General features: G+C 54.5%; 1 protein-coding gene across 4 annotated transcripts; it reads left to right on the top strand.

Moving 5' to 3' along the window:
• The first annotated feature begins 4,390 nt into the window (after positions 1-4,390).
• Positions 4,391-25,572, top strand: SMPD4 (sphingomyelin phosphodiesterase 4). 4 transcript variants are annotated; one of them, XM_012434230.3, is made up of 19 exons: positions 4,391-4,474; positions 6,011-6,097; positions 7,302-7,444; positions 7,604-7,679; positions 8,049-8,157; positions 8,264-8,316; positions 8,440-8,591; positions 10,959-11,091; positions 14,251-14,322; positions 17,254-17,340; positions 19,798-19,943; positions 20,484-20,574; positions 21,008-21,108; positions 21,815-21,978; positions 22,526-22,731; positions 23,067-23,300; positions 23,553-23,684; positions 23,829-23,957; positions 24,115-25,572. In XM_012434230.3, the coding sequence occupies exons 1-19, from the start codon at positions 4,436-4,438 to the stop codon at positions 24,442-24,444; spliced, it is 2,484 nt and encodes an 827-aa protein (XP_012289653.3). In that variant the 5' UTR covers positions 4,391-4,435; the 3' UTR covers positions 24,445-25,572. The 4 variants fall into 4 exon arrangements, with proteins under 4 accessions (XP_012289653.3, XP_012289654.3, XP_064238945.1 ...); XM_012434231.3 differs by lacking the exon at positions 17,254-17,340; XM_064382875.1 differs by lacking the exons at positions 14,251-14,322; positions 17,254-17,340.
• The last annotated feature ends 1,594 nt before the right edge of the window (positions 25,573-27,166 follow it).

The raw sequence follows: 27,166 nt of genomic DNA, 5'->3' as shown, positions 1-27,166 counted from the left end.
AGGTGAGTGGCGCGGGACGCGCGCGCGAAACGGTCCGGCGCTCCGGCGGCTTCTCCGAGCCCCTGGGGAGGCCGTCTCCGTTCCTCCGCGAGCCCCAGGACTCGGGCCGGCCCCGGCTGCTCTGCCCAGGCCGGGCGGGCTGGGGAGGCGAGGGCCCCGGCTGAGTCTTCTGCCACCCTCCTGGGCCATGCCTTTGCGCCACCTTCCAGCGCGGCTCGTACACTCTGTCTCGGTGGCGTGCGAGAGACACTGCTCGTTGAAGGTTAGCGTTCGTTGAAGGAATTGAGGGAAGGGGAGCTTCGTGTTGAAGTTGAGCTTGGTCTCAGCGGGCGGTGTGGGAGGAAGAGCGGACGTGGGTCTCTGCCCGACCCTTACGCTGTGTCCTCGGCATCTCCGAGCCTGGGTTTCCTCAGCTGTAATAGGGTCCCGATGCCCGTTGGGCACAACAAGCGGGGTCGTGCTGCTGAGGGAGGTTTTGGCCGCGACAGAATTTGCCTGGAACGATTGGCGTTGCCTAAGGGCTGTCACCTCAGAAAAAAAAACCCAAACGGGTTCCGAAGCAGCTCTTGGAGAAAGTAGGTGTTGAAGAGGCGAGATGAAGCGGACGCTAAGTGCAGGGCACTCAAAGACCTCGATGGGGCAGGGGGACCGTGGCAGAATCAGAGAACCAGAGTGTGCGAGACACCTCTTGGAATTTCCGGGTTTGAATTTCCTCTCTTGGAAATTTCCTGGAAGTTCCTCTGGGCCTCACTCTTTCAGTTGCTGCCCGTGAAAGCTTCTGAGCAGAGATGCTTTCACGTCATCACCTCTGAAACCCTGTGTTTATCCCACAGTCCACAGTTTTATGCTGCTCTGATCATTCTGGAGTAGTGCACAGTGTTTTCTTGACCAAGTGTCTTAGGACTGAGGCTTTTAAGTTTTCTTTAACACTGAAATTGATGGCTAGGTTAAGAATTGAAAAAGCGTATACTTTGGGAGGCTAAGGTGGCGGATCACTAGAGGCCAGGAATTTGAGACCAACCTGGCCAGCATAGGGAAACCTGCCTCTACTAAAAATAGGAAAATTAGCCGGCTGTGGTGGCAGGCACCTGTAGTCCTGGGTACTCAGGAGGCTGAGCCACGAGAATTGTTTGAACTTTGGAAGTGGGGGTTGCAGTGAGATGAAGGAGTGAGACTCTGTCCAAAAAATAACTAAATAAATAAATAACTTGGGCGATGTTCTTACTGCCACGTGGCAGAGATTCCTGTTTCCTCTCACACTGCAGCTGCCTACACGGCCTTCTTAAACCCAGCCTGTCCTCCTCCACAGACTGCCAGGTGCCACCCCAGTGTGTTTACTCGTGCAGTAGGCAGAGCTGGGCCATGAAAACTGTAAGTAGCTCACCAGTGGGACTTGGCAGACTTCCCCTCTGCGAAGTCTAGGTCTGAGCATTTTTCATTTCTGATCTGGGTGGACGGAGAGGTAGGAATCTGGAAAGCTAATCCTAGTTTTTTGTTTTGTTTTGTTTTGTTTTCATTTTTTTGAGACAGAGTTTCCCTCTCTCACCCCTGCTTAAGTGCAATGGGGCGATCTTGGCTCACTGCAACCTCCGCCTCCTGGGCTCAAGCATTTCTTGTGCCTCAGCCTCCCGAGTCACTGGGACTACAGGCGCCTGCCACCACACCTGGATAGTTTTTGTGTTTTTAGTAGAGATGGGGATTTGCCATGTTAGCCAGGCTGGTCTTGAACTCCTGGCCTCAAGTGATCCACCTGCTATAGCCTCCCAAAGTGTTGGGGTTACAGGCGTGAGCCACCGCCACTGGCCTTTGATCCTAGTTTTCTGACGACTCATTCAAAGGCTCCCTTGGCAGAGCTTGTTCTTCTCCTCCATTCATTGCATAGTGCTCAGGTAATATGCAAGGATTTTGCCCTGTCTCAGAGAGTTTTGTGAGGCCATCTTTGTATTGGAATCTTGGTTCTGCCACTTACTAGCTGGGTGGGAATAAGTGACTTTTCCCATTTCTGCCTCTCTTTCCTCGTCTTTACTGACATGCACTCATAGTACATCTGTACCCATAGGGTTGTTGTAAAGATGGTTTTTCTATCCTTTTTTTTTTTTTTTTGAGACGGAGTTTCGCTCTTGTTACCCAGGCTGGAGTGCAATGGCGTGATCTCGGCTCACCGCAACCTCCGCCTCCTAGGTTCAGGCAATTCTCCTGCCTCAGCCTCCTGAGTAGCTGGGATTACAGGCATGCGCCACCATGCCCAGCTAATTTTTTTTTGTGTATTTTTAGTAGAGACGGGGTTTCACCATGTTCACCATGATCGAGACCACGATGGTCTCGATCTCTTGACCTCATGATCCACCCGCCTCGGCCTCCCAAAGTGCTGGGATTACAGGCGTGAGCCACCGTGCCCGGCCCGGTTTTTCTATTCTTATATGACAAACTTAGCAGCTTAAACCAACACTCGTTTATTATCTCATAGTTACCTATGCATAAGTCCAGGCAGGCTCAGCTGTGTATCACAAGACTGAATTCAAGGTGTTGGCAGCTTTGCTCTTATCTGGAGCAAAGAAGCTGCTTCCAGGTTTATTTAGGTTGAGGGCAGAATCCAGTTCCTTGGAGTCGTAGAACTGAGGTCTCTGTTTTCTTGCTGGCTGTCAGCTGGGGACTACTCTCTGACTTAAGGTCCACTAACTAGGACTCTAATTGTATCTGCAGAATGCCGTCATAGCAGTACCTAGATGAGTATTTGATTGAACAGCCAGGGGTCAGGAATCTTGGGGCTATCTTTAGAATTCTGCCTACCACTGAGGATTAAATGAGGAGATACACAGAGAGCCTTTAGAGCGAGTCCTGCTGTGTAGCAAATGTTGTGCGAGCATTGCCAAGAATTTAGTACCGCAAACTTGGCTCTGAAGTTGGCCACTGTGGGCTGCATGAGAACAGTGTTTCCTTTTTTTTTTTTTTTTAAGCGTAGCCCTGGGAGGAACCTGGGGCTGCAAGTGCGTTTGAAGTATTGATGATCAATTTTTTTTTTTTTTTTTGAGATGGAGTCTTCCTTCAGCCACCCAGGCTGGAGTGTAGTAGTGCGATCTTGGCTCACTGCAACCACCGTCTCCTGGGTTCAAGCGATTCTCCTGTCTCAGCCTCCCAAGTAGCTGGGATTATAGGCACCCGCCATCATGCCTGGCTAATTTTTGTATGTTAGTAGAGATGGGGTTTCACCATGTTGGCCAGGCTGGTCTTGAACTCCTGACCTCAGGTGATCCGCCTGCCTGGGCCTCCTAAAGTGCTAGGATTACAGGCATGAGTCACTGCACCTGGCCAAGAACAGTGTTTCTATAAAACATCGGAAGGCCGGGCGCGGTGGCTCAAGCCTGTAATCCCAGCACTTTGGGAGGCCGAGGCGGGTGGATCACGAGGTCAAGAGATCGAGACCATCCTGGTCGACATGGTGAAACCCCGTCTCTACTAATACAAAAAATTAGCTGGGCACGGTGGCGCGTGCCTGTAATCCCAGCTACTCAGGAGGCTGAGGCAGGAGAATTGCCTGAACCCAGGAGGCGGAGGTTGTGGTGAGCCGAGATAGTGCCATTGCATTCCAGCCTGGGTAACAAGAGCGAAACTCCGTCTCAAAAAAAAAAAAAAAAAAAAACATCGGAATTGCTGCCTGGGTGTGGTGGCTCACACTTGTAATCCAGCACTTTGGGAGGCTGAGGCGTATAGATGGCCTGAGTCCGGGAGTTCAAGAGCAGTCTGAGCAACATGATGAAACCCCATCTTTACAGAAAGTACAAAAATTATCTGGGGTTGGTGGTGTGTGCCTGTAGTCCTAGCTACTTGGGAGTCTGACACAGGAAGATCACTTGAGCTCAGGAGTTTGAGGTTGCAGTGGGCTGTGATCACACCACTGCACTCCAGCCTGAGCAACAAAGCAAGACCCTGTCTCAAATAAGTAAATAAATAAGAGAGACTTGAGAATTGGTAATGTAATGTGTGTCGCGTTACACAGATGTTCTCCTGGGCATTGTGAAACTATGTAATATTTTGTTAGGGCCAGGTGCAGTGGCTCACACCTGTGACCTCAACATTTAGGAGATCAATGCAGGAGGATCCATGGAGGCTAGGACTTGAAACTGGCCTGGGCAACATAGCGAGACCCTGTCTCGACAAAAAACAAAAAAGAAAATTAGCCAGGCATGGTGGCACGTACCTGTAGTCCCAGCTACTCAGGAGGCTGAGGTGGGAGGATTGCTTGAACCCAGGAGTTTGAGATTGCAGTAAGCTGTGATTGTGCTGCTGCATTTTGCTTGGGCAACAAAATGAGACCCTGTCTCTAAAAAAATAAAATGGAAAGATTCTGCTGTATTGCAGATGTTGAGATTTCATCTTTGTTTTTCCACAGTGGTTTGCTAAGAAGGCCGTTTTCGACTCTCCACCGGAGGCTGCTATGGCATTCCCTCACCTGCAGCAGTCCAGCTTTCTACTGGTAAGTATCAGCCGCCTGCATGAGCGTCAGGGTGGCCATAGTTCTGTAGCTGTGGGACTTGAGTGTTCTTCCCACTGATTTGAAGAGCTCTGTAGCGGTTGTTTTTTAGGGGCATGTGATGTCAACAATGCCAGACTCCTTAAGCTTGACTGTGCCTCCTTGATACTAAAGAACCTTGGACTTACTCAACCTCAAGACAAGTTTATTCAAATGCTATTTTCTCAGCTTCCCAAGGGTATGAGGAGGAAGAGGAGCAAGTGAGAAGGATGTATATCAGACTGTTCATGACCTGTAAATTCTTGAATAGATATGAGGCATTCTAATAATCATAACTGTCATCAGTGAAAAGTGGAGACAGTTGTGCTGGGAGCTGCCAGGTTTGCACTTTAAGTATTAAACATGATGCTGAGAACGGGGTGCAATGGCTTATGCCTGGAGTTTCAGCTGCTGAGGAGACTGAGGCAAGAGGATTACTTGAGCCCAGGAGTTTGAGACCAGTCTGGGCAACATAGCAAAGACTCAAAAGGAAGAAAAAATGATACTGAGAGCTCACTGAGAAGTGAGAAGTTAGGTATGCGGTAAGTATTGGCGATGGAAGTTCCTGATTTTAGTTCTTAGGAGGTGTTTTTGTGAACATTTGTGTGGAAGGACATTCTTCCTTAGTGCACCCCACTGAAGCCCACAGGCCTGGCCCATGGCCAGACGGCTCAGGTCTCCATCTCTGTCTCAAGCCCTGTGAAATCCACCCGCATATGGAGGTAGACAAGGCCTTAGATTTCCTTTGGCAAAGCTCTCTACGTTGAAATTCTAGCAGTTTCTCCTGATCTTAGTCCATTTGCACAGATGCCCCTTTTCTCCTTGTAGTCAGGGTGCTTTCCTCACATCCCATGACTGTGGGTAGATCTCATCAGTCCTTGTCCTGAGTCTTTTCTGGCCCCTCCGTTGCCTTCGTGATGAGTGTCTACTTGGCTGAAGCCATCTATATTTGTCTGCCCTGTGTTTTAAGGTCAGTCGTTTAGTAGGTTCACTGTTTACTGAGTAAAGCACAGCTTGTTTAAGAGCCTCTGCCATAGCCCTGATGTTGTTGGGCTTTCTTACTGATGGTCACAACAGTGTAATCACTGTGGTCCATCAGGTGGGAAATTTCCGTTTGATGCATACAGACGCGGCGGCACTCTGTGGTCTGTGACAGTTGCCCTTACACGGTTGAGATCCTCTTCTGGTTTTGGGGCTGACCCTGGGGCCAATCCCTACTTAAGGATCAGTGTAAGTCAGTCTTGTTCTGATGACGTGCAGCACTCTGAGGGGTACTGGGAAGCAAGCCTGAGAGTTCCTGGTCCAGAGAGCACAGAACCACAGCTTCTAGTAGCATTCTTTGGGCCACTGACACACGTGAGGGGCTGGGGAATGAGGCCAGTGGTTATGTGTCTGACTCATAACCTATTGCTTGGATTTCTGTTTGACTCAATACAGAGTATCACTAAAAGCTGCATAGTGAATGCCCTCATGATTTTTTTGCTTTGGTCTCTATTCTAGGCTAGCCTGAAAGCTGACTCTATAAATAAGCCCTTTCCACAGCGGTGCCAAGACTTGGTTAAAGTCATTGAAGATTTTCCAGCAAAGGTATAGCTTTGCTAATGTCTCTTTTTGCAGCATGTCTTACACATTCCTTGAAGAACTTTACTGTAATTCCTATTTCTCCACCCCTCCCAACCCCCCCGCCCCCTGCCACCCGACCCTGATCGCTGCCTGGCACAGAGGCATTATCGTGACCATTATGTTTATGGACACATTTAAACATGTGAACTTGTAGATCAGGGGTTCTCAACCACAGGTGCTCTGTCCCTCAGGGGACATTTGGCAATGTCAGAGACATTTTTGGTTGTCACATCTGGGGATGGATGGGGAGTGTATGCTACTGGCATCTAGGAAGTAGAGGTCAGGAATGCAGGAAACATCCTGCAAAGCACAGGACAGCTCCCTACAACAAAGAAGTATCCAGCCCAAAATGTCAATAGCACCAAGGCTGAGAATGCTAAAAATATGTATTTAAATCACTTCTGGAATTGTCAAGCCCAGGTAGCGGGCCTAGACTAGGAGTTAATAGCAAATGGCAACAGATCAGCTACGTTTCAGGGTCTTCACTCTGGGAAGGATGTTGCTTTCCTTTCTGATGGAACATCGTTCAAGTCAGAAGTTTCCAACATTGTTTTAAAGAATCTTTTGGTGTGGTGGCTCATGCCTGTAATCCCAACTCTTTGGGACACCAAGGTGAAGCCCAGGAGCTCGAGACCACTCTAGGCAACATACTGAGACCCTGTCTGTACAAGAAATTTAAAAATTAGCTGAGCGTGGTGGTGTGTGCCCGTTGTCTCAGGTACTCAGAAGGCTGACGTGGGAGCATTGCTTGAGCCCAGGAGGTCAAGGCTGAAGTGAGCCCTGATTACACCACTGCACTCCAGCCAGGGCAATAGAGTGAGACCCTGTTACAAAAAAATGCTTTTTTTTTTTTTTTTTTTTTTAACATTTTTCACTTTCTTCATTGTTGATTTTTTGTTTGTTTTTTTAATTTAGCCTTCTGTCACACACAAAAGATGTATTTTGATTGGAGGCCAACTTATGCCATGTATCCCACTGGAAGAACCCAAAGCCGCTCTTCTCGTTGGCACCATGGCACCAGGATTCCTTTGGGTACAGGGCTGATCCCCTGAGTCTCAGCCAGGGAGTGGCCTCCTCAGAAGGAGCTGGGTAGCAGGTGGTGCACGACTGGAGCTGGGGCAGGAATGGGTGCTGGTCCTGCCCACAGCTTTTCCCCACACTGTTTCAGGAGCTGCACACCATCTTCCCATGGCTGGTAGAGAACATTTTTGGCAGCTTAGATGGTGTCCTCATTGGCTGGAACCTCCGCTGCTTACAGGGGCGTGTGAGTCCTGTGGAGTACAGCGTCGCGATGGAATTTCTTGACCCTGGGTAGGTAGCTTTGTCGCCTGAGAGAGGCTGGGTGCTTCCTCATGGTGATTCCACTTTTAAGTCACTCTCTCAATTTCTTAACGTTAAGAAACAATCAAAGCAAGATAATTTGCAGTTCATTTGCCCTGTTTTTGTTTGTTTGTTTAATTTCATGTTCAGTGGCCCAATGATGAAGTTGGTTTATAAGCTTCAAGCTGAAGACTATAAGTTTGACTTCCCAGTCTCCTACCTGCCTGTAAGTAAAACACAGAGGCGAGAGTGGTGCTCAGGGCAGTGGGCCTTGCACAGCCCTGCGGTGATGGGTAGTCTCCTCCAGTCGTCTGAGGGCAAATTGACGAGTGAGTTGCTCCGGGATGAGATGCAAAGGAGATGGGTATTGCGTGGCCGCTACCTTTGTTGTCTGAAGCTTTTTATGAGATGGTAGAAGTTTTAAGCAAAGACTTGTTCAGGCACTTCTCAGAGGCAGGGCACTGTCCCCACAGGTGGGTTCTGTATGCAGGTCTCCTCTCCAGCAGCCTTCCCAAAGGGCTGCTGTGCATGGGCACCACATAGCAGGCACTGCGCACCAGCGCCTGCCCACAAGCCCCTCTGCCTCTCTCTGCAGGGTCCTGTGAAGGCATCCATCCAGGAGTGTGTCCTCCCTGACAGTCCTCTGTACCACAACAAAGTCCAGTTCACCCCTGCTGGGGGCCTTGGCCTGAACCTGGCCCTGAGTATCCTTTGGTGGCCCTGAGGTAGGGAGGCTGTGGGTGGCCCAGCACTCGACACTGGGGGGGTGGCTCAGCAACCCTGCATGTTTGCCCCTGACGCTGCCATCAGATCCGTTCGAGTATTATATATTCTTCTTTGCCTTGAGCCTCATCACTCAGAAGGTAGGGAAGGGATGTCTCTTTCTGGGAGGGGCGGGGCCGCGGCCCAGGTCTTCCTGCACTTGCCAGTGCTCGGCAGCCAGGCAGTGTCCAGAGCCTATGCTAACAACTAGCTTGGTTTTCCAGCCACTCCCTGTGTCCCTCCACGTCCGTACTTCAGATTGTGCCTATTTCATCCTGGTGGACAGGTACCTGTCATGGTTCCTGCCCACAGAAGGCAGTGTGCCCCCACCACTCTCCTCCAGCCCAGGGGGGGCCAGCCCCTCACCACCTCCCAGGTAAGGCTGCCGTTTGTTAAGACCTGGCGCTTCCATAAGGGAGTGGCCCAGTCAGTTGCACTGTTCACAGGGACAGTGGTGCTACCCTTTGTCCAGGGTGCCCCAATTTTTCTCATGCCTCATTTCCCACTCCCAGCTGTCTTAGCACAGACTGGAGGGTGGGGATGTGGAGGGTGATCTGTCCTTTAGTTTTAGGTGTCTGTGGCCATCGCTGAAGCTGTCAGGTCTCTGGAGGCCTCCATGGCCTGCATGGGAATGGGCCGTGCTCTGCGTCGAGCAGCACTCCCCTCAGGCGGTGTCTGAGGCAACGAGCAGGGTGGAAGGGTTGTCCTATGAGCCAAAAAAATGGAATTGTCTGTGGGACCCAGGAGCAGGTTTTGAGGGGGAGGCCCTGGGCCAAAGAGCCTGTTGTGCCATCACAAACGGGCTGAGTCTGATTCTGGACCGCACAGGTGGGGAGTATGAACCAGGTGCTTTCATGCCTGGCTGTGCTGGGGCCTCAGTGGGCACTAACCCAGGCCCTCTTGGCTGACTTCCCAGGAGACCCTCTTGTCCCAGCAGCTGCTGCCTGTGCTCCTCTGACCCTCCTTAATCTCGCTGACCCATCACCTTCCCAGGAGACTGCATGCAGGCCCCTTCCTGCAGATGCTGGCCCACCCCAGATCTGCTGGCATGTGCAAGCCAGGCCAGGCCAGGCCTCTGCCTACAATTCACATGTGTGGACAGATGCCCCAGAGAATGGAGGGGAGAAAGGGATCGGCAGGGAGGAGAGGCTGCCCGGGTGGTGACAGTGATCTGTGACCCTGAAATGTTGCTGATCCTGTGGAGGACTTGGAGGTGAGGCAGATTCCCACCTTGTCAGATGCAGAATTCAGCTGCACGGTGATTTTTTATGCCTGGCTTTTTTGCTTGTTTTAACTTTTTGGGGTTTTTTGTTTTTTTTTTTCTTTTAGAAATTATATAGGCTGGGCAAATTGGCTCATGCCTGTAATCCCATCACTTTGGGAGGCTTAGGTGGGCGGATCACTGGAGCTCAGGAGTGTGAGACCAGCCCCGGCAACATAGCAAAACCCCATCTCTCCCGAAAATTTAAAAATTAGCCAGGTGTGGTCGTGTGCACCTGTGATCCCAGCTACTTGGGAGGCTGAGGTAGGAGGATTGCTTGCACCCAGGAGGCAGAGGTGGCAGTGAGCCAAGATCATGCACTGTACTCCAGCCTGGGCTACAGAGTGAGATCTTACCTCAAAAAAAAAAAAAATATCAAAAGTAGTAATGAGTACCTGGGCAACAGCACAACCTTGTTTCTGCTAAAAAGAAAAACATCATCTAGGCATGGTGGTGTTGGTCCCAGCTACTTGGGAGGCCTAAGTCCAGGAGGTTGAGGTTGCTGTGAGCTGTGATTGCATCATTGTACTCCCTCCTGGGCAACAGAATAAGATCCTGTCTCAAAAAAAAAAAAAGATTGATAACAAGAATTTACTAGGAAGATGTATGAAGACTATGTGATTACCACTAGTGTTAACGTCCACTGTTGGTTCTCCCTGTTTTTCAAATTGATTTTGTTTTATTTTGAGACAGGGTCTTGTTCTCTCACCCCAGGCTGGAGTTCAGTGGTGCAGTCTCTGCTCGTAGCAGCCTCAACTTCCTGGGCTCAAGTGATCCTCCCATCTCAGCCCCCCAAGTATCTGGGACTACAAGCAGGCATTACTACACTTGGCTGATTTTTGTAGAGACAGGGTTTTGCCATATTGCCCTGGCTGGGAATTTCCTATTTCTTTTAGAAACAGCGTCTCACTCTGTCACCCCAGGCTGGAGTGCAGTTGCAGAATCATATGTCATTGTAGCCTCAACTCCTGGCCCCGGCCATTCTCCCTCCTCAGCCTTCTAAGTAGCTAGGACTACAGGCACATGCCACCATGCCCAGCTGTTTTATGTTTTAATATTTTTGTAGAGACGGGGTCTCACTTTGTTGCTTAGGCTGGTCTCAAATGCCTGGCCTCAAGAAATCCTCCTGCCTTGGTTTCCCAAAGTGCTGGGATTACAGGTGTGGGCCCCCATGCGTGACCTCACTGTTGATTCTTGACCAAATCAGCTATTGATAGGACAGTTGCCAAATGGTGGTTCTCTAACTTCATCCCTCCTTCATTGGTTAGGGGGTCAGTGGTCACTCTGTGGTAAGGAAGACTTTTCTCTTTGCTGTTTATTTATTCAGGTATATTAGTGTGGATCAGGGGGTGGTGAGGGGTGGACATTGTGCTATTGAACAAGTTGTGATCTGTTCCTGCTGTCATTGATTTTGATATCCAGATTGCCCCTGGCTAGGCCAGCGGGACCCCTAACTCGGGCCTGTTTCTGTGTCTCCCTCAGGACACCAGCCATGCCCTTTGCTTCCTATGGCCTCCACCACACTAGCCTCCTGAAGCGACACATCTCTCATCAGACGTCTGTGAACGCAGACCCAGCCTCCCATGAGATCTGGAGATCAGAAACTCTGCTCCAGGTGAGAGTTGAGCTGGTCAAAAGGAACTGTTTAACCAGCTGGGCTCACGCCTGTAATCCCAACACTTTGGGAGGCTGACGTGGGCAGATCACCTAAGGTCAGGAGTTTGAGACCAGCCTGGCCAACATGGTGAAACCCCATCTCCACTAAAAATACAAAAACTAGCTCTCCATGGTGGCGCATGTCTGTAGTCCCAGCTACTCGGGAGGCTGAGGCAGGAGAATTGCTTGAACCCAGGAGGCAGAGGCTGCAGTGAGCTGAGATCGCGCCATTGCACTCCAGCCTGGGTGACAGAACTAGACTCCATCTCAAAAAAAAAAAAGAAAAAAGAAAAGAAACTGTTGGCTGGGCATGGTGGCTCACGCCTGTAATCTCAGCACTTTGGGAGGCCGAGGCAGGTGGATCACCTGAGGTCAGGAGTTCAAGACCAGCCTGGCCAACATGGTGAAACCCTGTCTTAATTAAAAAAAAAAAGAAAGAAAAAAAAAGAAACTGTTCAGCCACCTTCCATTATGTGGGACAGAGTCCCAGAGATGGCCCCTCAGCCTGGGGCTGATTCTAAATTGTTGGTATTTTCCTGCTATGACATTTGGAAAACATGAAAATAAATCTGCCCACCCTTCTAACTTATATTTAATTGATGGTGTTTTTCATCCCAGGACCCCTTGTCCATAGGATTTGTTTCGTTTTGCCTGTGGTAATATAATTATTGCAGAGTCCTTTGGCTTCCATCTACCGTGTGGTTGGAGGTGTTTCCTGTGATTACCGTCATGTGGATATTAAGCCCTGCCCCAGTAGCATTTGTATGACACTGAATGATGAGGGGTCTGTGCAGCCTCCACAGGCCTCCCATTGATTCAGGGGATCCAAGTAGTCATAGACAGATTCCCTTGTCTGCCCAGAGAGGCTCCAGCCTCAGGATGGTATGGGCTGGCTTGCATCCTGAGCGCTGGCCAACTCCCAGGTCCTGGCTGTGTCTTCTCGGCACACCTCAGAGAGATTCAGCAGGCGCTGCTTCTGACACTGAATCCTGGGGTTGACTTGATAGCCGTGGCCTCACTGTTGACAGCCTGTCATGTAGATAAGATAGCATTTTATCTCCCACCTTGTATGTAACTCCTAGTATGTGGGGTGCTGCAGTTTTTGAAGCCTCCATGCCATTTCACAGCATCCTTGGGAGGTGGAATGGTAAGAACCATTGCCCCTGTTCACAGAGGGGACCATGGTGCCCAGATGGCTCTCGGCTGTGTGGACTCTGGGCTCTGCTGGCCATGAAAAGGGCAGGAGACCATGAAACAGGCTTATAGGGCAGAACTGGAAGGTTCTGCTGTTTCCTGGATCAAAGCATTAATTTTTTTTTTTTTTTTTTTTGAGATGGAGTCTCCCTCTGTTGCCCAGGCTGGAGTGCAGTGGCACAGTCTTGGCTCACTGCAACCTCCACCTCTCAGGTTTAAGTGATTCTCCTGCCTCAGCCTCCTGAGCAGCTAGGATTACAGACAACTGCTGCCACACTCAGCTAATTTTTGCATTTTTAACAGAGACAGGATTTCACCATGTTGGCCAGGCTGATCTCAAACTCCTGACCTCAAGTGAGCCACTGCACTTGGCCCTTTTTATTTTTTTAATTAAGAACATTTTAATTATAAAATATACATGACGTAAAATTGACTGTCTTAACCATTTCCAAGTGTACAGTCAGTAGTGTTAAATACATTCACATTGTTGTACGTCTGATCTCCAGAATGCTTTTCATCTTGCAAGACTGAAACTAAATCGGCCAGGCCACGGGGGCCTCACACCTGTAATCTTAGTGCTTTGGGAGTCCAAGCAGGGAAGGATTAGTCGAGGCCAGGAGTTCAAGACCAGCCTGGCCAACAAAGTGAGACTCCATCTCTTTTAATTAAAAACAAAACAAACAAACAAAAAAATCTGTTAAACAGTTCCCCACCCAGGCCCTGGCAACCACAATTCTGCTTTCTGTTCCTATGGATTGGACTCCTGGATCTCATGCCTAGAGCATTTATCTGTAGCGCACAGTACTTATCTGTGTGTGACTAGTGTGCTTCACGTAGCATAATGGACTAAAGATTAATCGATGTTATAGCACGTGTCAGAATTTCCTTGCTTTTTAAGGCTGAAGAGTGTTCCATTGTATGGATCTACCCCATTGTGTTTGTTTATTCATTTCTCAGTAGACACTTGAGTTGCTTTTTTTTTGAGACGGAGTTTCGCTCTTCTTTGAGAAGGGGTTGCTCAGGCTGGAGTGCAATGGCATGTTCTTGGCTCACTGCAGCCTCCACCTCCTGGGTTCAAGTGATTCTCCTGCCTCAGCCTCCCAAGTAGCTAAGCTGAGATTATAGGCATGCGCCACCACACCTGGCTAATTTTGTATTTTTAGCAGAGATGGGGGTTTCTCCATGTTGGTCAGGCCGGTCTCGAACTCCCGACCTCAGGTGATCTGCCCACCTCAGCCTCCCAAAGTGCTAGGATTACAAGCATGAGCCACTGCGCCCAGCCCTTTTTTTTCTTTAAAGGAGTCTAATTCTGTTGCCAGGCTGGAGTGCAGTGGCGCAATCTCGGCTCACTGCGGTCTCAAACTCCTGGGCTCAAGCAGTCCTCCCACCTCAGACTCCCAAGTAGCTGGGACTAGAGGTGTGCCCTACCACACGCAGCTACTTTTTCTGTTTTTTATAGAGACGGATGTTCACTATGTTAGCTAGGCTGGTCTTGAACTTCTGGCCTCAAGTGGTCTATCCACCTCAGCCTCCCAAAGCGCTGGGATGACAGGGCTGAGCCACCGTGCCTGCTGGTTGCCTTTTTACTCTACCAGTAGTATCCTTTGATGCTCAAGAGTGTTGATTTTGATGAAGTCTAGTTGCTGTGCTTTGAGTATCATATCTAATTAATCATTGCCAAATCCAGCGTTATGACGCTTTCTCCCATGTTTTCTTCTGAGAATGAAGGTTTTAGTTTCTATCCTCAGGTCATTTACCCACTTTGATTTTTGGCAAGGGTGTGAGGGAAGGGCCCAGCCTCACTGTTGTGCGTGTGGATATTCTGTGTTCCCAGCTCTGCTTGTTGGACACACTGTCCTTTCCCCACTGAACGGTCTGGCACCGTTGTCGAGAATGGTTTGGCTGGCTAACGCTTTTTTTGCAGGTTTTTGTTGAAATGTGGCTTCACCACTATTCCTTGGAGATGTACCAAAAAATGCAGTCCCCTCATGCCAAGGTATGTTTGCACAGCTTTTCTTCCCACCTCCTGCTTCTGACCCTGCTCAGCCTGCTGGTTCTTATCCTGCCTCTGAGTGAGTTTCCACAGGCTGCATGGTGGGAGGCAGAAACCCATCACCCACCTGTCACTCAGAAGCCGAATAAAAGGTGGACATCTTTCTCTAGTTCCTGGTGGGGGACAGAGGGTGTTGCACCCTGATATGTAGACACCTGAGGCCTGGAGGTCTGGCCTCTCCAGGGCCTTCCTTGTGTAGCTCCGTGAGCCCCCTCCCTGGCAGCAGGAACAGATGAGGTTGTGGTACTCTTGCTCTGGGAGCGGGGGAGCTGCGGTTCCTTTGGGAGCTATGTTCTCGTCTGTTTCCTCGACCATCAGCAGTGCCTTTGTGCTTTCCCATGAAGGGGTGGCCGGGAACCTCCTTTGCTTGCCCCTCCCCGACTCACCCACCTCCTCCAGAGCATGAGCAAGCAGTCCTTCTCGTGGTGGTGGGGCCTGGCGCCCTCCTGCATGTGACCTGGCCTGCCTCCTCTTCACCTCTCCCTGCTCCGTCTCTGAGCAGCACGCTGCTCGCAGATGCATGGAGGAGGCGGAGGCCCTGGGTTGCTCCTGCTGTTGCTGTCCCTGGAGCTAGCACCCCGCTGGACTGGTCAGAATGAGAAAGCGGCTGGATGGATCTTAGATCCCTAATCAGTCACCCTCCATGGATCAGCTTGACTCACGCACATCCGAGCCCCCACCTGAGATGAGCCATGTAGTCTGGTGCCCACGGCGTCTGTGCATCAGTGTGTTTGGGAAACTTTGGCTTTGTCACTGACAAAATTCTTGAGGGCTTCTGGGGAAGAGCTGTGGGTCTGCTTCTGCCACGGTCTCTGCAGCCAGTTCTATGGCCCGATGCTTTGCCGTGTGGAGGCCGTCTTAGAGCATAGCATCCCCCAGCTCCTCACCCTCAGCATCACATGGGAGGAGAATGGGGAAAAGCTGAGGACCCCATCTTGGGCCTCCTGAGTCACAAAGAGCCTGCAGTGCCCCTCCTGGTTCCAGAGCAGACTTGCTGCATGTGCCCGGCGGTGCCTGGGGGCCTGGTTGTTGCCAAGGCCCGCTCCTCACGCGGGGCTCTGGGACGCTCGGTCAGCACTCGTGCATGTGGCATGACCTGGCAGGGGCAGGGGCCGCTGCACTGCATTGTGTTTCTGTTCTGCCTTCTGAGCGAGTGGAAGCACACCTGCTTTCAAGGGCCAGCAAGAGAGGCTCTTTTGGGCTGTTGCCTGTGAGGACTCTGTGTCCTCATGGGCCAGGGGAAGGGTGGGCGCTGTTCCTGTGGCGGGCGGGAGGTGTCGTTTCCTTCTTCCCCACATTTGCTTCCTCTTGGCCAGACCTCGGGGTGGCTGGGCCCTGCTCAGAGTGACTTAGAGTGGTTGGACCAAGGGCCCAGAGATGCTCCACTGTTCACCTCTTCCAGTTGATGCAAAACACGAGAAAACTGGGTAGGTGGGAAGCAGAGAAAGGCAGCTATGGAGGTCCACTTCCCCGAGGCTTCTTGCCACTTGCCCGAGCCTGTACTGCACCTGCCATACAGAAATCCTTGCCCATCCCTGCCAGCCCTTATTTCCAGATGCAGGAAGTGAGGTTCCTGGGGTCGTCCTCCTCACCCTGGTTGAGTCCAGGGTACATGCTTGCTCCCCAGTGGCCCTGTGGGCAGTGAGGATGGCCATGGCGCTGCAGGCCACTGTGTTCCTGCAGGCGAGGGCAGAGACCACACTAGGGAACTGTGTGTCTGATTCCTGCCTGAGCCTCAGGTCTGGCACAGAGGAAGGCTGTGGAGGGCAACAGTTCCCTGCCCTGCTCTGCGTGTCATGGTGTCTGGCATGTGTTCTGATCTCTCCTGTGTGGAGTCCCTTGGATGCGCTGCTTGGGCAGGGGGCATGCCGCTGGCGGGACAAGATGTGTGCCAGGCTGGCTCTGGCTGCACTGGGCTGAGGGGTGCTTCGGCAGGCCGTGGTGCTGCAGGGCGGTAGGTTGGAGGGTTCTGACCAGGAGCCAGCTCAGCCTCAGGTTCCTGCTGCCTCTGGGTGTGTGTGGCTGTGGCCAGATCCCGCCTTGGGAGCCTACTATATCTGGAGGGTAGGAGTTCCTGGTGCAGTAGGAGAGGCTGCCTTCTGGAGTCAGAACTGATGTGCACACCACCTCAGCTGACCTCCAGACTGTGAGGTGTGGAGAGCAGGGCGTGGTGGCCTGAGCCTGTGCTCATCTCTGTGCTAGCCCTGGGGACCTGTTCTTGTCCTCAGTCCTCAGAGAGCCACTCATGGAGGGGACGTTGAGTTCTAGACACAAAGGAATTGATCATGTCTTATAGCAATTCGGTAAATTTCTCAAGATAACCCAGGGAAATCCAGTCAATGTGTCTTTTCTGTGCAGAGTCCTCCTCCTGGAACATGCTCCACTGGTTTTTCTGAGCCTCCGGACCTTGAGGTCATGGTGGCTGGGAGCATGTCCCAGCGAGGGCCCTGGGCTCTTGGAGGGCTCTGGTGTGCATGTACCACACACGGTGTGACCTCAGGGTCACTGGGGAGAGTGGGCCCCATCTGGAAGGGCAGTGAGTTGGGCCCTTCCAATGAGCTGGGGAGGCCTTTAGGCCCCAGTGACATCGAGGGGCCACCCAGGTAACCCGGAGGGTCCGCTTGCCTGGGCCTCCAAGGCTGAGGAGAGTGAGGGGGAGCTGCGCGGGCCGCAGCTGCTGGGACTGCAATTGTTCGGATTGTCACTGACCGTGCCTTTGTTTTTGTTTTTTCTCCTCACTTCTGGGCTCATTCTCACTGCTTTCTTTCTCTCTCTGCTTGCCCCTCCCGTGTCCGGTCCTCTCTCCCTTCCCCACCCCATCCTCCTGTCCTCTGCTCTTCTGCCTCTTCCGGCCTTTCTCTGTTCTTGTCTCAGCTGGAGGTTCTGCACTACCGGCTCAGTGTCTCCAGCGCCCTCTGCAGCCCCGCCCAACCCAGCCTCCAGGCCCTCCACGCCTACCAAGTACTGGCTGCGCTCATTCGTTCCCTTCCCCCTGCCCAGAGTACATGTCTGTGTCTGGCAAAGCAGGGGGCCGGCCAGGGCCGGCCGGTGGTGACTCAGAGGCTAGTTCCAGGAGGAGCGAAGCCCCTGTGTTGGGGGAGGCAGGGGTCAGCCTCCAGCCTGGCCTAGTCCCTGGCTTTGCAGACCAGCTTGGTTGGGGGTGGGGGTGGTGGCTGTGTGGCAGAACGAGGCATGTGGGCATGTGGCCCTGGCTGGCCAGGCTCCCGGTCAGTGGAGGTGTCACAAGCTCTCCAGTGTTGGAGGCCCGTGTTTGGCCCTGGTTTCAAAAGCTGGAGTCCTCAGGCCTCTGCAGTGGCCCAGTTTACCCACACTCTGCAGGGTCTGGCGCTCAGGAAGGAGCTGAAGACACAGAGGCCTGGGACTTACAGGTGGTGTGGGTTCTACCTTGTTCAGAACTGTCACCCAGCCTGGAGGTGCTGTGACTCAGAGCCTGTGTGTGAGGCAGGGGGGTGGGGACGACCTGGGGCTTGGCCCTATAGCCCACAGAGGCTGTCAGTGCTTAACAACCTGGCCAGGGCCTGGCCTTCACCGGGGAGCCCTGGCCACTTGTGCACACCTCCAGAGGCAGATGACAGTAGGTGGTAACCTCATAGAGGCTGTGGATATCTAGGCAAAAATGACAAGTGTGTGGATGGATTTGATGTCAGTGAAGCTGAGTTCAGACCCGTAGGGGCTCAGGGATGACAGAGTTAAGGAATCTTTGAGAGCCTGAGGAGACGAGCTGTGCTCGCAGCCAGAATCTGTCCCATTCACCTGGGAAGGAGCACATGTGATTGAAGGGGAATTTGAGCACAAGATGAGAAAGCGTGCTGGCTCCCGTGTGCCAGTGGGCTGGGGTGGTGGCCACAGGAGCCACTGCAGAGGAGGGAGCTGAGGGCTTGGGCCAGAGACGGGGGGCAGTGTCCAGGAAGCATCTGGCAAACCCCATGGTGGGAGGGGTGACCATCGAGGCCCAGGTGCTGTGAGCTGAGGTGCTGTGAGGCTGGACCCAGTGGGAAATGTGGGGCTTTGGGGACACATCCTTAAGAAGCAAGCAGGTGCGACTGTGACCAGGGGCTCCATGTGGGAACGTGGTGGCCCAGGAGGGGTGCAGAGCTGAGGGGGAAGTTTGGTTCAGCAAATGTAGGAAATAGCCCGTGAGGGTTCCATGCGATTGCCCCGTGCTGGGGCATGACTTTGTTGCAAATCAAAAGTTTGGCCTGTCATCCCAGCATTTGGGAGGCCAAGGTGGGTGGGTCACCTGAGGTCAGGAGTTCGACCAGCCTGGCCATCATGATCAAAACCTGTCTCTACTAAAAATGCAAAAATGAGCTGGGCGTGGTGGGGCACACTTGTAGTCCCAGCTACTCGGGTGGCTGAGGCACTTGAACCTGGGAGGCAGAGGTTGCAGTGAGCTGAGATTGTGCCACTGCGCTCCAGCCTGAGTGACAGAGGGAGACCTTGTCCCAAAAAAAAAAAGTTTGGCCTTATATGCTTGACTGCTTTTGTCTTGGGGTTTTCCTGACCACAGGTCCCGGGGCAACAGAAGAAGTGACGCCTGGGGCTTCTGATGGGCCAAGCCCTCACCTGGCTGTGTCCAGAATAAGGAGCAGGTGGAAGGAACTGGGGAGGAAAGCAAAGCTATGGGGTTCTTATTTTGGAACAAGGTCTTACTCTGTCATCCAGGATGGAGTGCAGCGGCATGATCCTAGCTCACTGCAGCCTTGCACTCCTGGGCTCAAGTGATCCTCCCACTCTAGCCTGCTGTGTCCCTAGGTCTACAGGGTGCACCACCACGCCCAGTGAACTTTTTAAAATCTTTTGCAGAGTCAGGGTCTCCCTATGTTGCCCAGGGTAATCTCAAACTTCTGGCCTTAGCAGTCTTTCTGCCTCAGCCTCCTAACATGCTGGGATTACAGGTCTGAGGCACCTCGCCTGGGTTCCATATGCTTTCTGCACACACTTGGGAGGCAGGTGGGAGACCCTGGATCCAGAGCTTGGGGGTCACGCCAGCCTTCTGCCCTGAGGATCAAGGCAGGTAGCAGTGCCCAAGGGCATCGCTCGGTGGTCTGCGGCCTGTGCTACTCACTGCGTGTATGCAGCAGTACAGAAGCAGGGCTGGGAGGTCCTCGGCAGATATGTCTCTTAGCGAGCCCTCCCCCGGGTGGGCTGTGTGGGTACTGGGCCAAGCACTTCCCTACCACAGGCTGGTTGTAGTTCAGACCAAGCAGTGGAAGGCACATCCTCTGGGTGCCAGGCACAGTGGGCCCCAGGGGGTGGCCTCACGCCTGGCCTGGCTCATGCCTCCTGTGGGGAAGCAGAGCAACCGGCCCAGGGTGGGATGTGGTCAGACCTGGATGCCGAGTGCTGTGGGTGCCGCGGCCCCTCCCTGGCCCTGACCCCTGCTCCTCTACCTAGGAGTCGTTCACGCCCACTGAGGAGCACGTGCTGGTGGTGCGCCTGCTGTTGAAGCACCTGCACGCCTTTGCCAACAGCCTGAAGCCAGAGCAGGCCTCGCCCTCTGCCCACTCCCATGCCACCAGCCCCCTGGAGGAATTCAAACGGTGGGTGGCCCTTGCGGCTCCCCGCCGCCGCTGTCTCCTCTGCTTTTCCCTCCTCAGGTGTCACCCACCGTGACCTCTCCCCAGGGCATTGGGGGGCAGGGTGAGGGGAGTCCCTTCCTGCCCATAGAGCACATGATGCCTCTGGAGGCCTAGGCAGGTGCCTTCTCACCCACCCAGCTGACTCCCAGAGCCTGTCCCCATACTGGCCAGAGAGACCCTGCTGTGCTGTTGTCTCCTGCTTCTCCCACCCTTGTCAGGAAAAGGGCTGGGGCTGCCCTGGCTCCCAGGCCCACCGGCGCTGTCAGTGTGAGACTGAGGTGAGGTGTGTGCAGGAACCACATGACTCGCTGCCTGCGTGCTGTGTGTCCTTGGGAGGTTCCCTGACCCCTCTTAACCTCTATTTCTTCCTCCGAAGAATGGGGCTAAGCTTCCCAGAGGTGCTGGGCAGAGCCGACCCTCGCTGATGGGAGCCTCAGGCTCATCTGTGAGCAGGGCCTCCTTACCGGGCGAGTGGCAGGTGACCCTCCCCATCCCCTGCAGGGCCGCTGTCCCAAGGTTCGTCCAGCAGAAACTCTACCTCTTCCTGCAGCATTGCTTTGGCCACTGGCCCCTGGATGCATCGTTCAGAGCTGTGAGTGTTGGCCCCGTCACATTTGTGCCTGGGTCCTCTGTGTGCCCCGAGGAGGGAGGTCCTCTGGGGCAGGTGAAGGAAGACAGCCAGTGTAGTCACAGGCCTTGGCAAGGAGGGGGCCTGGGAAGCCACATTGTTCTTTCTGTTTCAGTCTCCAAAGCCAGCCCTCAGGAAAGCCCTGCCCTGTCCCATATGTCTGGTGCCGGGCAGGTTCTTACCCTTATCCAACCAGGGAACACTGGGCCCCCTGGGCCGGGAAAAGCTCGCCCATGACCCTGGCTTCTGAAGGGCCAGCAAGAGAGCCAAACCTCACTGGGCTGTGTGCGTCTCTCTCGAGCCCTCTGGGGGACATGGGCAGAGCCAGTCCCACTCAGCTGCTGCCTGGGACCCAGGCTCCAGGCCACTGGGCCCTCAGCACACACCTCGCCCACAGGTCCTGGAGATGTGGCTGAGCTACCTGCAGCCGTGGCGGTATGCACCTGACAAGCAGCCTCCGGGCAGCGACTCCCAGCCCCGGTGTGTGTCGGAGAAATGGTGAGCCTCGGTGCCAGTGGCTCCCCTGGTGGACGTTGTTCCGGTGGGTGGAGGCCAAGCCAGCGGCCTGTGCTGGGGTCAGCCTGGCCCTGGTGGCCTCCTGGGCTCCTCTCCCAGCCCCTGACGAGTGGAGCACAGACCAGCCTTTCCTAGGCTCAACTTTGCCAGGCCCTAGAATTGGTTTCTCATGGAAGCAGCGGGTGACCCGTCCTGCCCTGTCCCTTCTCTCTTCTGGCCAGACGAATGTTCACGGTGATCCCAAACCATCCCTTGTCCCTTCCTCACCAGCACAGAGGAGAGCTGTGGCCGCCTTCCCCCATCCCCACCTGATCCTCACAGCAGACCCCAGGCTACCTTGGCACCTGGTGTGGCCACTGGCCTCTCCCCTCCTTGCCCAAGGCCTTCCCCTTTGAATCCTCTGGGGGACCTTCCCTCAGGCTCTGGGCCGGCCTCTGCCGTGGTGGTGTCAGTCCACTTGGAATGGGCCTCAGTCTTGCTAAGGACGCAGTGTCCTCAGAGGGCCTGGATCTCACCTGCCTCCGTCCTGCCCACCCATGGCCCCCTCAGCTGTCCTCTGTGACAGCTTGTCACCTTGGCCAGGGAGAGTCTGTAAGCCCAAGGACGAGCAGGGGCGTTAGGGGCATGGACTGCTGCAGCCCCACCTCCAGTGGGAAGGCTGACCCCTACCTGCCACCTCGGTCCCCAGGGCGCCCTTTGTCCAGGAGAACCTGCTGATGTACACCAAGCTGTTCGTGGGCTTCCTGAACCGCGCGCTCCGCACAGACCTGGTCAGCCCCAAGCACGCACTCATGGTGTTCCGAGTGGCTAAAGTCTTTGCCCAGCCCAACCTGGCTGAGATGATCCAGAAAGGTAAGTCCTCGGCATGGGGCCACCGGGCAGAGCAGAGTCAGGCCCTTAGCTGGTGGTGGCCGCCCTTTAAGAGGGACCCACGCTCCTAGACCGGGCCGTGATAAAGGATGCCGTGGAGACTCCTGGGGCACATCTGTGCAGTGAAGTCAGACTGGCTGAACCCTGCCTGCCCTGCAGCCACCAGGCACTAGGCAGGGGACCACAGATGTGCCAACAGAGGGGGGCTGTACAGTCCAAGCAGTGGCCCTGCCATTTCTCCAAGGTGACTCGTGGCGGCCGTCTCAGGTGAGCCTGGTCTCTGCCGTGCATTTGTCCTGGCTGGGTTGGGTGTTGGTTTCTGTTGCTCCTCCTGGCGTTTGCCTCCTGCAAACACTGCTGGGGGCTCATGTCAGCCGCCTGCTGTGTGGGAGATGCTGCCAGGCAGGGCCTCAGGAGGACACCTCTGGGTCACGGCTCCCCAGACGCCTCAGAGGCACCCCAGAATCCTAAGGGCAGCATTGGGTACTCTGCCCTGGAAATGGGCACCAGTTCGTCTCCTGCTTTCCAGGTGAGCAGCTTTTCCTGGAGCCAGAGCTGGTTATCCCCCATCGCCAGCACCGACTCTTCACGGCCCCCACATTCACTGGCAGCTTCCTGTCACCGTGGCCACCAGCGGTCACTGATGCCTCCTTCAAGGTGAAGAGCCACGTGTACAGCTTGGAGGGCCAGGACTGCAAATACACCCCGATGTTCGGGCCCGAGGCCCGCACCCTGGTGAGTGGATCGGCGGGGAGCTGTGGGGCTGAGCAGAGCCCGGGAGGTGCTGGTCCCGGCGGGAGGGAGGGAGGGGGGCTGGGTGTAGAGTTGATGCTGCACCTCCTGCCACCGTTTCAGTAAAGTCTCATTTTTTCCTGATAACGAAGGCAGTGTTGTGGGGAAGTTTCACATTGAGAAGATCATCCTTTGGTCTTTAAAAGTCCTATGGTGGGAGCTGCTCCTCCTGGCGCTCAGAGGTCTGGCTGTGCATTGCTCTTGGGGCCCCCGGCCGGCTTGCCTGCGTGGCAGCACAGGTCTGTCCTGCCGGTGACCTGCCCGCGCCTCCCTTGTAGGTCCTGCGCCTCGCTCAGCTCATCACGCGGGCCAAGCACACGGCCAAGTCCATCTCAGATCAGTGTGCGGAGAGCCCAGCTGGCTACTCCTTCCTGTCGTGGCTGGGCTTTGGCCCCACAGACACCAATGGCTCCTACCCAGCCAATGACCTGGATGAGATGGGACAGGACAGCGTCCGGAAGACGGACGAATATCTGGAGAAGGCCCTGGAGTACCTGCGCCAGATATTCCGGGTATGAGCTATGGGGCCTGTCCCACGGCCATCGGGGTCCCCTTCCCCACAGAAGTCACTGCCCCCAGCCCGTGGTCAGCCACATACCAAGCCCCAGGCACCACACAGGTGGACCCAGTGTTGTGGGAGGCAGGCCCACACCCTGAGCGTCACGTCTGGGTCCCCTTGTTGCCACCGTTGGAGGCCAGTGGGGTGAAGACCGGTTCCCTCCCTTCACATTGACGCTGAGGGCAGAGGCGCTTCTCTCTGGCAGCTCAGCGACGCGCAGCTCAGGCAGTTCACACTCGCCTTGGGCACCACGCAGGATGAGAATGGAAAGAAGCAGCTCCCCGACTGCATCGTGGGTGAGGACGGACTCATCCTCACGCCCCTGGGCCGGTACCAGGTGAGAGGTCGGGGTCCCAGAGGCGTGTGGACTGGCTCCTCACCCATCCCCAGCTCCCTCCTCCCCCACGAGCAGAGGCCACTCGGCTCTGAGTTGTGTGCAGGGCTGTGTTTTCTGACCCATCCCCATGGCCCGGGTTTCTAGATCATCAACGGGCTGCGCAGGTTTGAAATTGAGTACCAGGGAGACCCGGAGCTGCAGCCCATCCGGAGCTATGAGATCGCCAGCTTGGTCCGTGCACTCTTCAGGCTGTCATCTGCCATCAACCACAGAGTGAGTGGGCAGGAGGGCCGGCCTGGCCTCTTCAGAGAGGGTTCTGGATGCTCCTGCTTGGGATGCAGTCCCGGGTGGCCTGTGGGGGTGGGGCACTGCTGTCCTGAGGCCTGTGGTGCCACCTCCCCATGCCCCCGTGCCTCTATTTCTGCTTCAGTTTGCAGGCCAGATGGTGGCTCTGTGTTCCCGGGATGACTTCCTTGGTAGCTTCTGTCGCTACCACCTCACAGAACCTGGGGTGGCCAGCAGGCACCTGCTGAGCCCTGTAGGGCAGACACAGGTGGCCGGCCATGCCCGCGGCCCCCGACTCAGCCTGCGCTTCCTGGGCAGCTACAGAACGCTGCTTTCGCTGCTGCTGGTCTTCTTTGTGGCCTCCCTGTTCTGCATCGGGCCCCTCCCCTGTGCGCTGCTGCTCGCCCTGGGCTACATCCTCTACGCCTCAGCCATGACGCTGCTGACGGAGCGGGGGAAGCTGCACCAGCCCTGAGGGCACCGGCTGCCTTCAGAGGACTGGGGGATTTGCCGCACAGCCCCACCCTTGGACCTGAGAGGATCTGGGAACTCCTCCAGGAGGGAATATGGTCATCCTCGGGTTTCTGGGGGGTGGTTCCTGCAGCCACAGAGGCATCTGGAGGAAACAGAACTGAGAAGGGAGGGCAGGCGGGGTGAAGCAAAGGAGTGGCCACCGGGCTCATCAGCCATGCTCTGCGGCAGCACAGAGCTCAGCGCCAGCTCCTCCCTCCCTCCCTCCACCAAGGACTCACAGACAAGCCAGCTCTCAGGAACTTTTTTCCAGTGTCCATTTGGGTACTCTGCTGCATCAAGTTCAGGAGCCAGCCTGCCGGCAGCCGCTCACACCTGGCCTACCCACTGGCTGGCCTTGAGGTGGGCAGAGTGGGTTGTGGTGCCTCCTCTCCCTGTGTGGGACCAGTATGGTGGCTCAACCTCCACTCCAGGGAAGAATCAAAGTTTCTAAAAGAGCCCTGAAAACACTAGAGAGTGGCTCTCTGCTTACACATCAGATGCAAAAAAAGAGTGGCTCTCCTCTGATTCTTCACTGTGAGTGAGGGGCATTCTTCATGTTCTCCCAGCTGTTCCAGGACTGGGCCATAGAAGTTCATGTTTCAGGAGCCTGAGATTCTCCCAAGCCCCGGTGCTTCACTGCAGACCGCAGTCCATCGAGCACATCAGGCAGAGCAGCAGCCAGCCCGTGTCTTGTCGCAGACGGGTGCTGGTCCTCAGGCGCTGGGGACACTGCTGGGTTGATGGGGTCAGACCCTGCCGGTTTCTGCTCTGCAGCCAAAGATGGTCAGAAACATCGCAGCTTCACTAACATCAAGTACTCAAAGACACAGCAACCGTTTAATGATATTCAGTATTCTCTGACAGAAACCAGCGTGGGGTCTCCCCCACCTTCATTCCCCCACAGACACATCAGGGAGAACAGCATCTTGGTGGCGATTTTCAAACCAAGCCTTTGTTTTCAGTGTGGGGTGGTGGGGGTTTGCTTTCATGCTTTTCAAACTGTAAATGTCGGGCTTTGTATTTTGATGTAAACTCAGAATAATGGCATTTTAGGACTTGTGACCAAAAGCAAACCAAGCTTGTAACTCGACCATGGATCTGAATAAGCTTGTCCTTGCCTCTCAATCTTCTGGCACCTGGGCTCAGTCTCCAGGAGGTTCACCCCAGAGGGTCCCTGAGCATGCAGGGGTTGCAGAAACAGCCACCGGGCACCCTGTCGGCCCCTCCCCAGTGTCCACAGGCCCAGGCCTCTGGCTTCCTTTGCTCTCCTTGGTCAGGGACACAGTAGACCCAACAGCAGCAAAACCGAGGTGCATGTTAATACTGAAGTACCTGCGACAAAGTCCCCGCTGGGTCTGAGCCATGTGAATCTTGCCTTCTGCTCAGCACCAACGTTGGCCTTAGGAAAAGCCGGCTGGGGCTAGGCCCAGTGGCTCACACCTGTAATCCCAGCACTTTGGGAGACAAGGCAGGGAAGATAACTTGAGCCCAGGAGTTTAAGCCCAGCCTGGGCAACATAGCAAGACCCCGTCTCTACAAAATATTCAGAAAGTTAGGTATGGTGGCTCACATTTGTGGTCCCAGCTACTTTTGGGAGGCTGAGGTGGGAGGATCACCAGGGCCCAGGAGGTCAAGGCTGCAGTGAGCCATCATCACACCCCTGCACTGTAGCCTGGGTGACACAGTGAAGCCCTGTCTCAAGAACTGACCACCTGGAACATACGCCGCAATGTCTGTGGCTTCCAGAAGCTCCAAGGATTGAGGGAGTGGCTGGGGGCTGAAGTGTCTGGCCAGGAGCGGGGGCAGACAACGTACTGAGAACAAGAACAGCAAAGCTGAGTTAGTGGGCAGGGTCTTGGTGACTGAGACCTGGACAGCAATGGCTGCAAGGGCATCTGGCGCTCAGTGGCTCCTGCCTGGGGAGCGAGGGCAGCAGCGGGCAGCTGGGTTCCAGCCACTTCCAGGTAGGGCATAGGGACCTCACCAAGAACATGGGATTTAAATTTTGCCAAGAGCTCTCACTGCAGAGAAAATGGGATTGCTGGGACGAGAGCAGAAGCAAAATGCAGTGGGGGGTCCCTGGCCAGGAGGCACTTGGTTGGCGGGGGACTTCTGGGGAAGGCCTGGAGTTGGAGCAACTCGGGGAAGCAGTTCTGTCTGGGGCACAAGGAAGTGGAAGCTCTGGGAGGAGCATCTAGAGTGGAGACCAGGCTGCAGGCGGGAGCTCCCACGTCCTCATCTCCACCCCTGGATGCCTCCGGAGTGGTTTATCCTAACTGCTGCCACTGCCTCTTTGAGCACTAGGATGCCCTCGATTTTTTGCCATTGGGCCACATTTCCCTGCTGTTAACAGGCCAAATCCAGATGCTTCTCAAACAACGTGGCCTGGAGCCTCTGGCAGTGGAGCTTCAGGCTCCTGACACCGCCCTTGCCACCTGCACCTCCGCATCCCCCTCCTTGTTCCCCAGGCAATGCTATTCCCCGGAGCCCATCATGGCCCACTTTCTTCCATGACCAACACCTGCTACCTCTAGGATGTACCAGTTCCCCCATGATCCAAGGTGACTCAGATTCTGATCATTCTTGTGCAGGCAACCCACAAGCGGAGGCCCTGTGCAATCAGGAGAAATCTATACCTTTCCCCTTGGACATCCAAGAGCAACCCTGAAGGCCAGCTCTCACCG

The sequence above is a fragment of the Aotus nancymaae genome, unplaced genomic scaffold (genome assembly GCF_030222135.1).
Source record: "Aotus nancymaae isolate 86718 unplaced genomic scaffold, 86718_ANA_hifiasm-v0.15.2.pri h1tg000029l, whole genome shotgun sequence".
Classification (NCBI taxonomy): domain Eukaryota; kingdom Metazoa; phylum Chordata; class Mammalia; order Primates; family Aotidae; genus Aotus; species Aotus nancymaae.
Note: the sequence above shows the minus strand (reverse complement) of the source record. Positions and strands in the feature narration are given on the sequence as shown.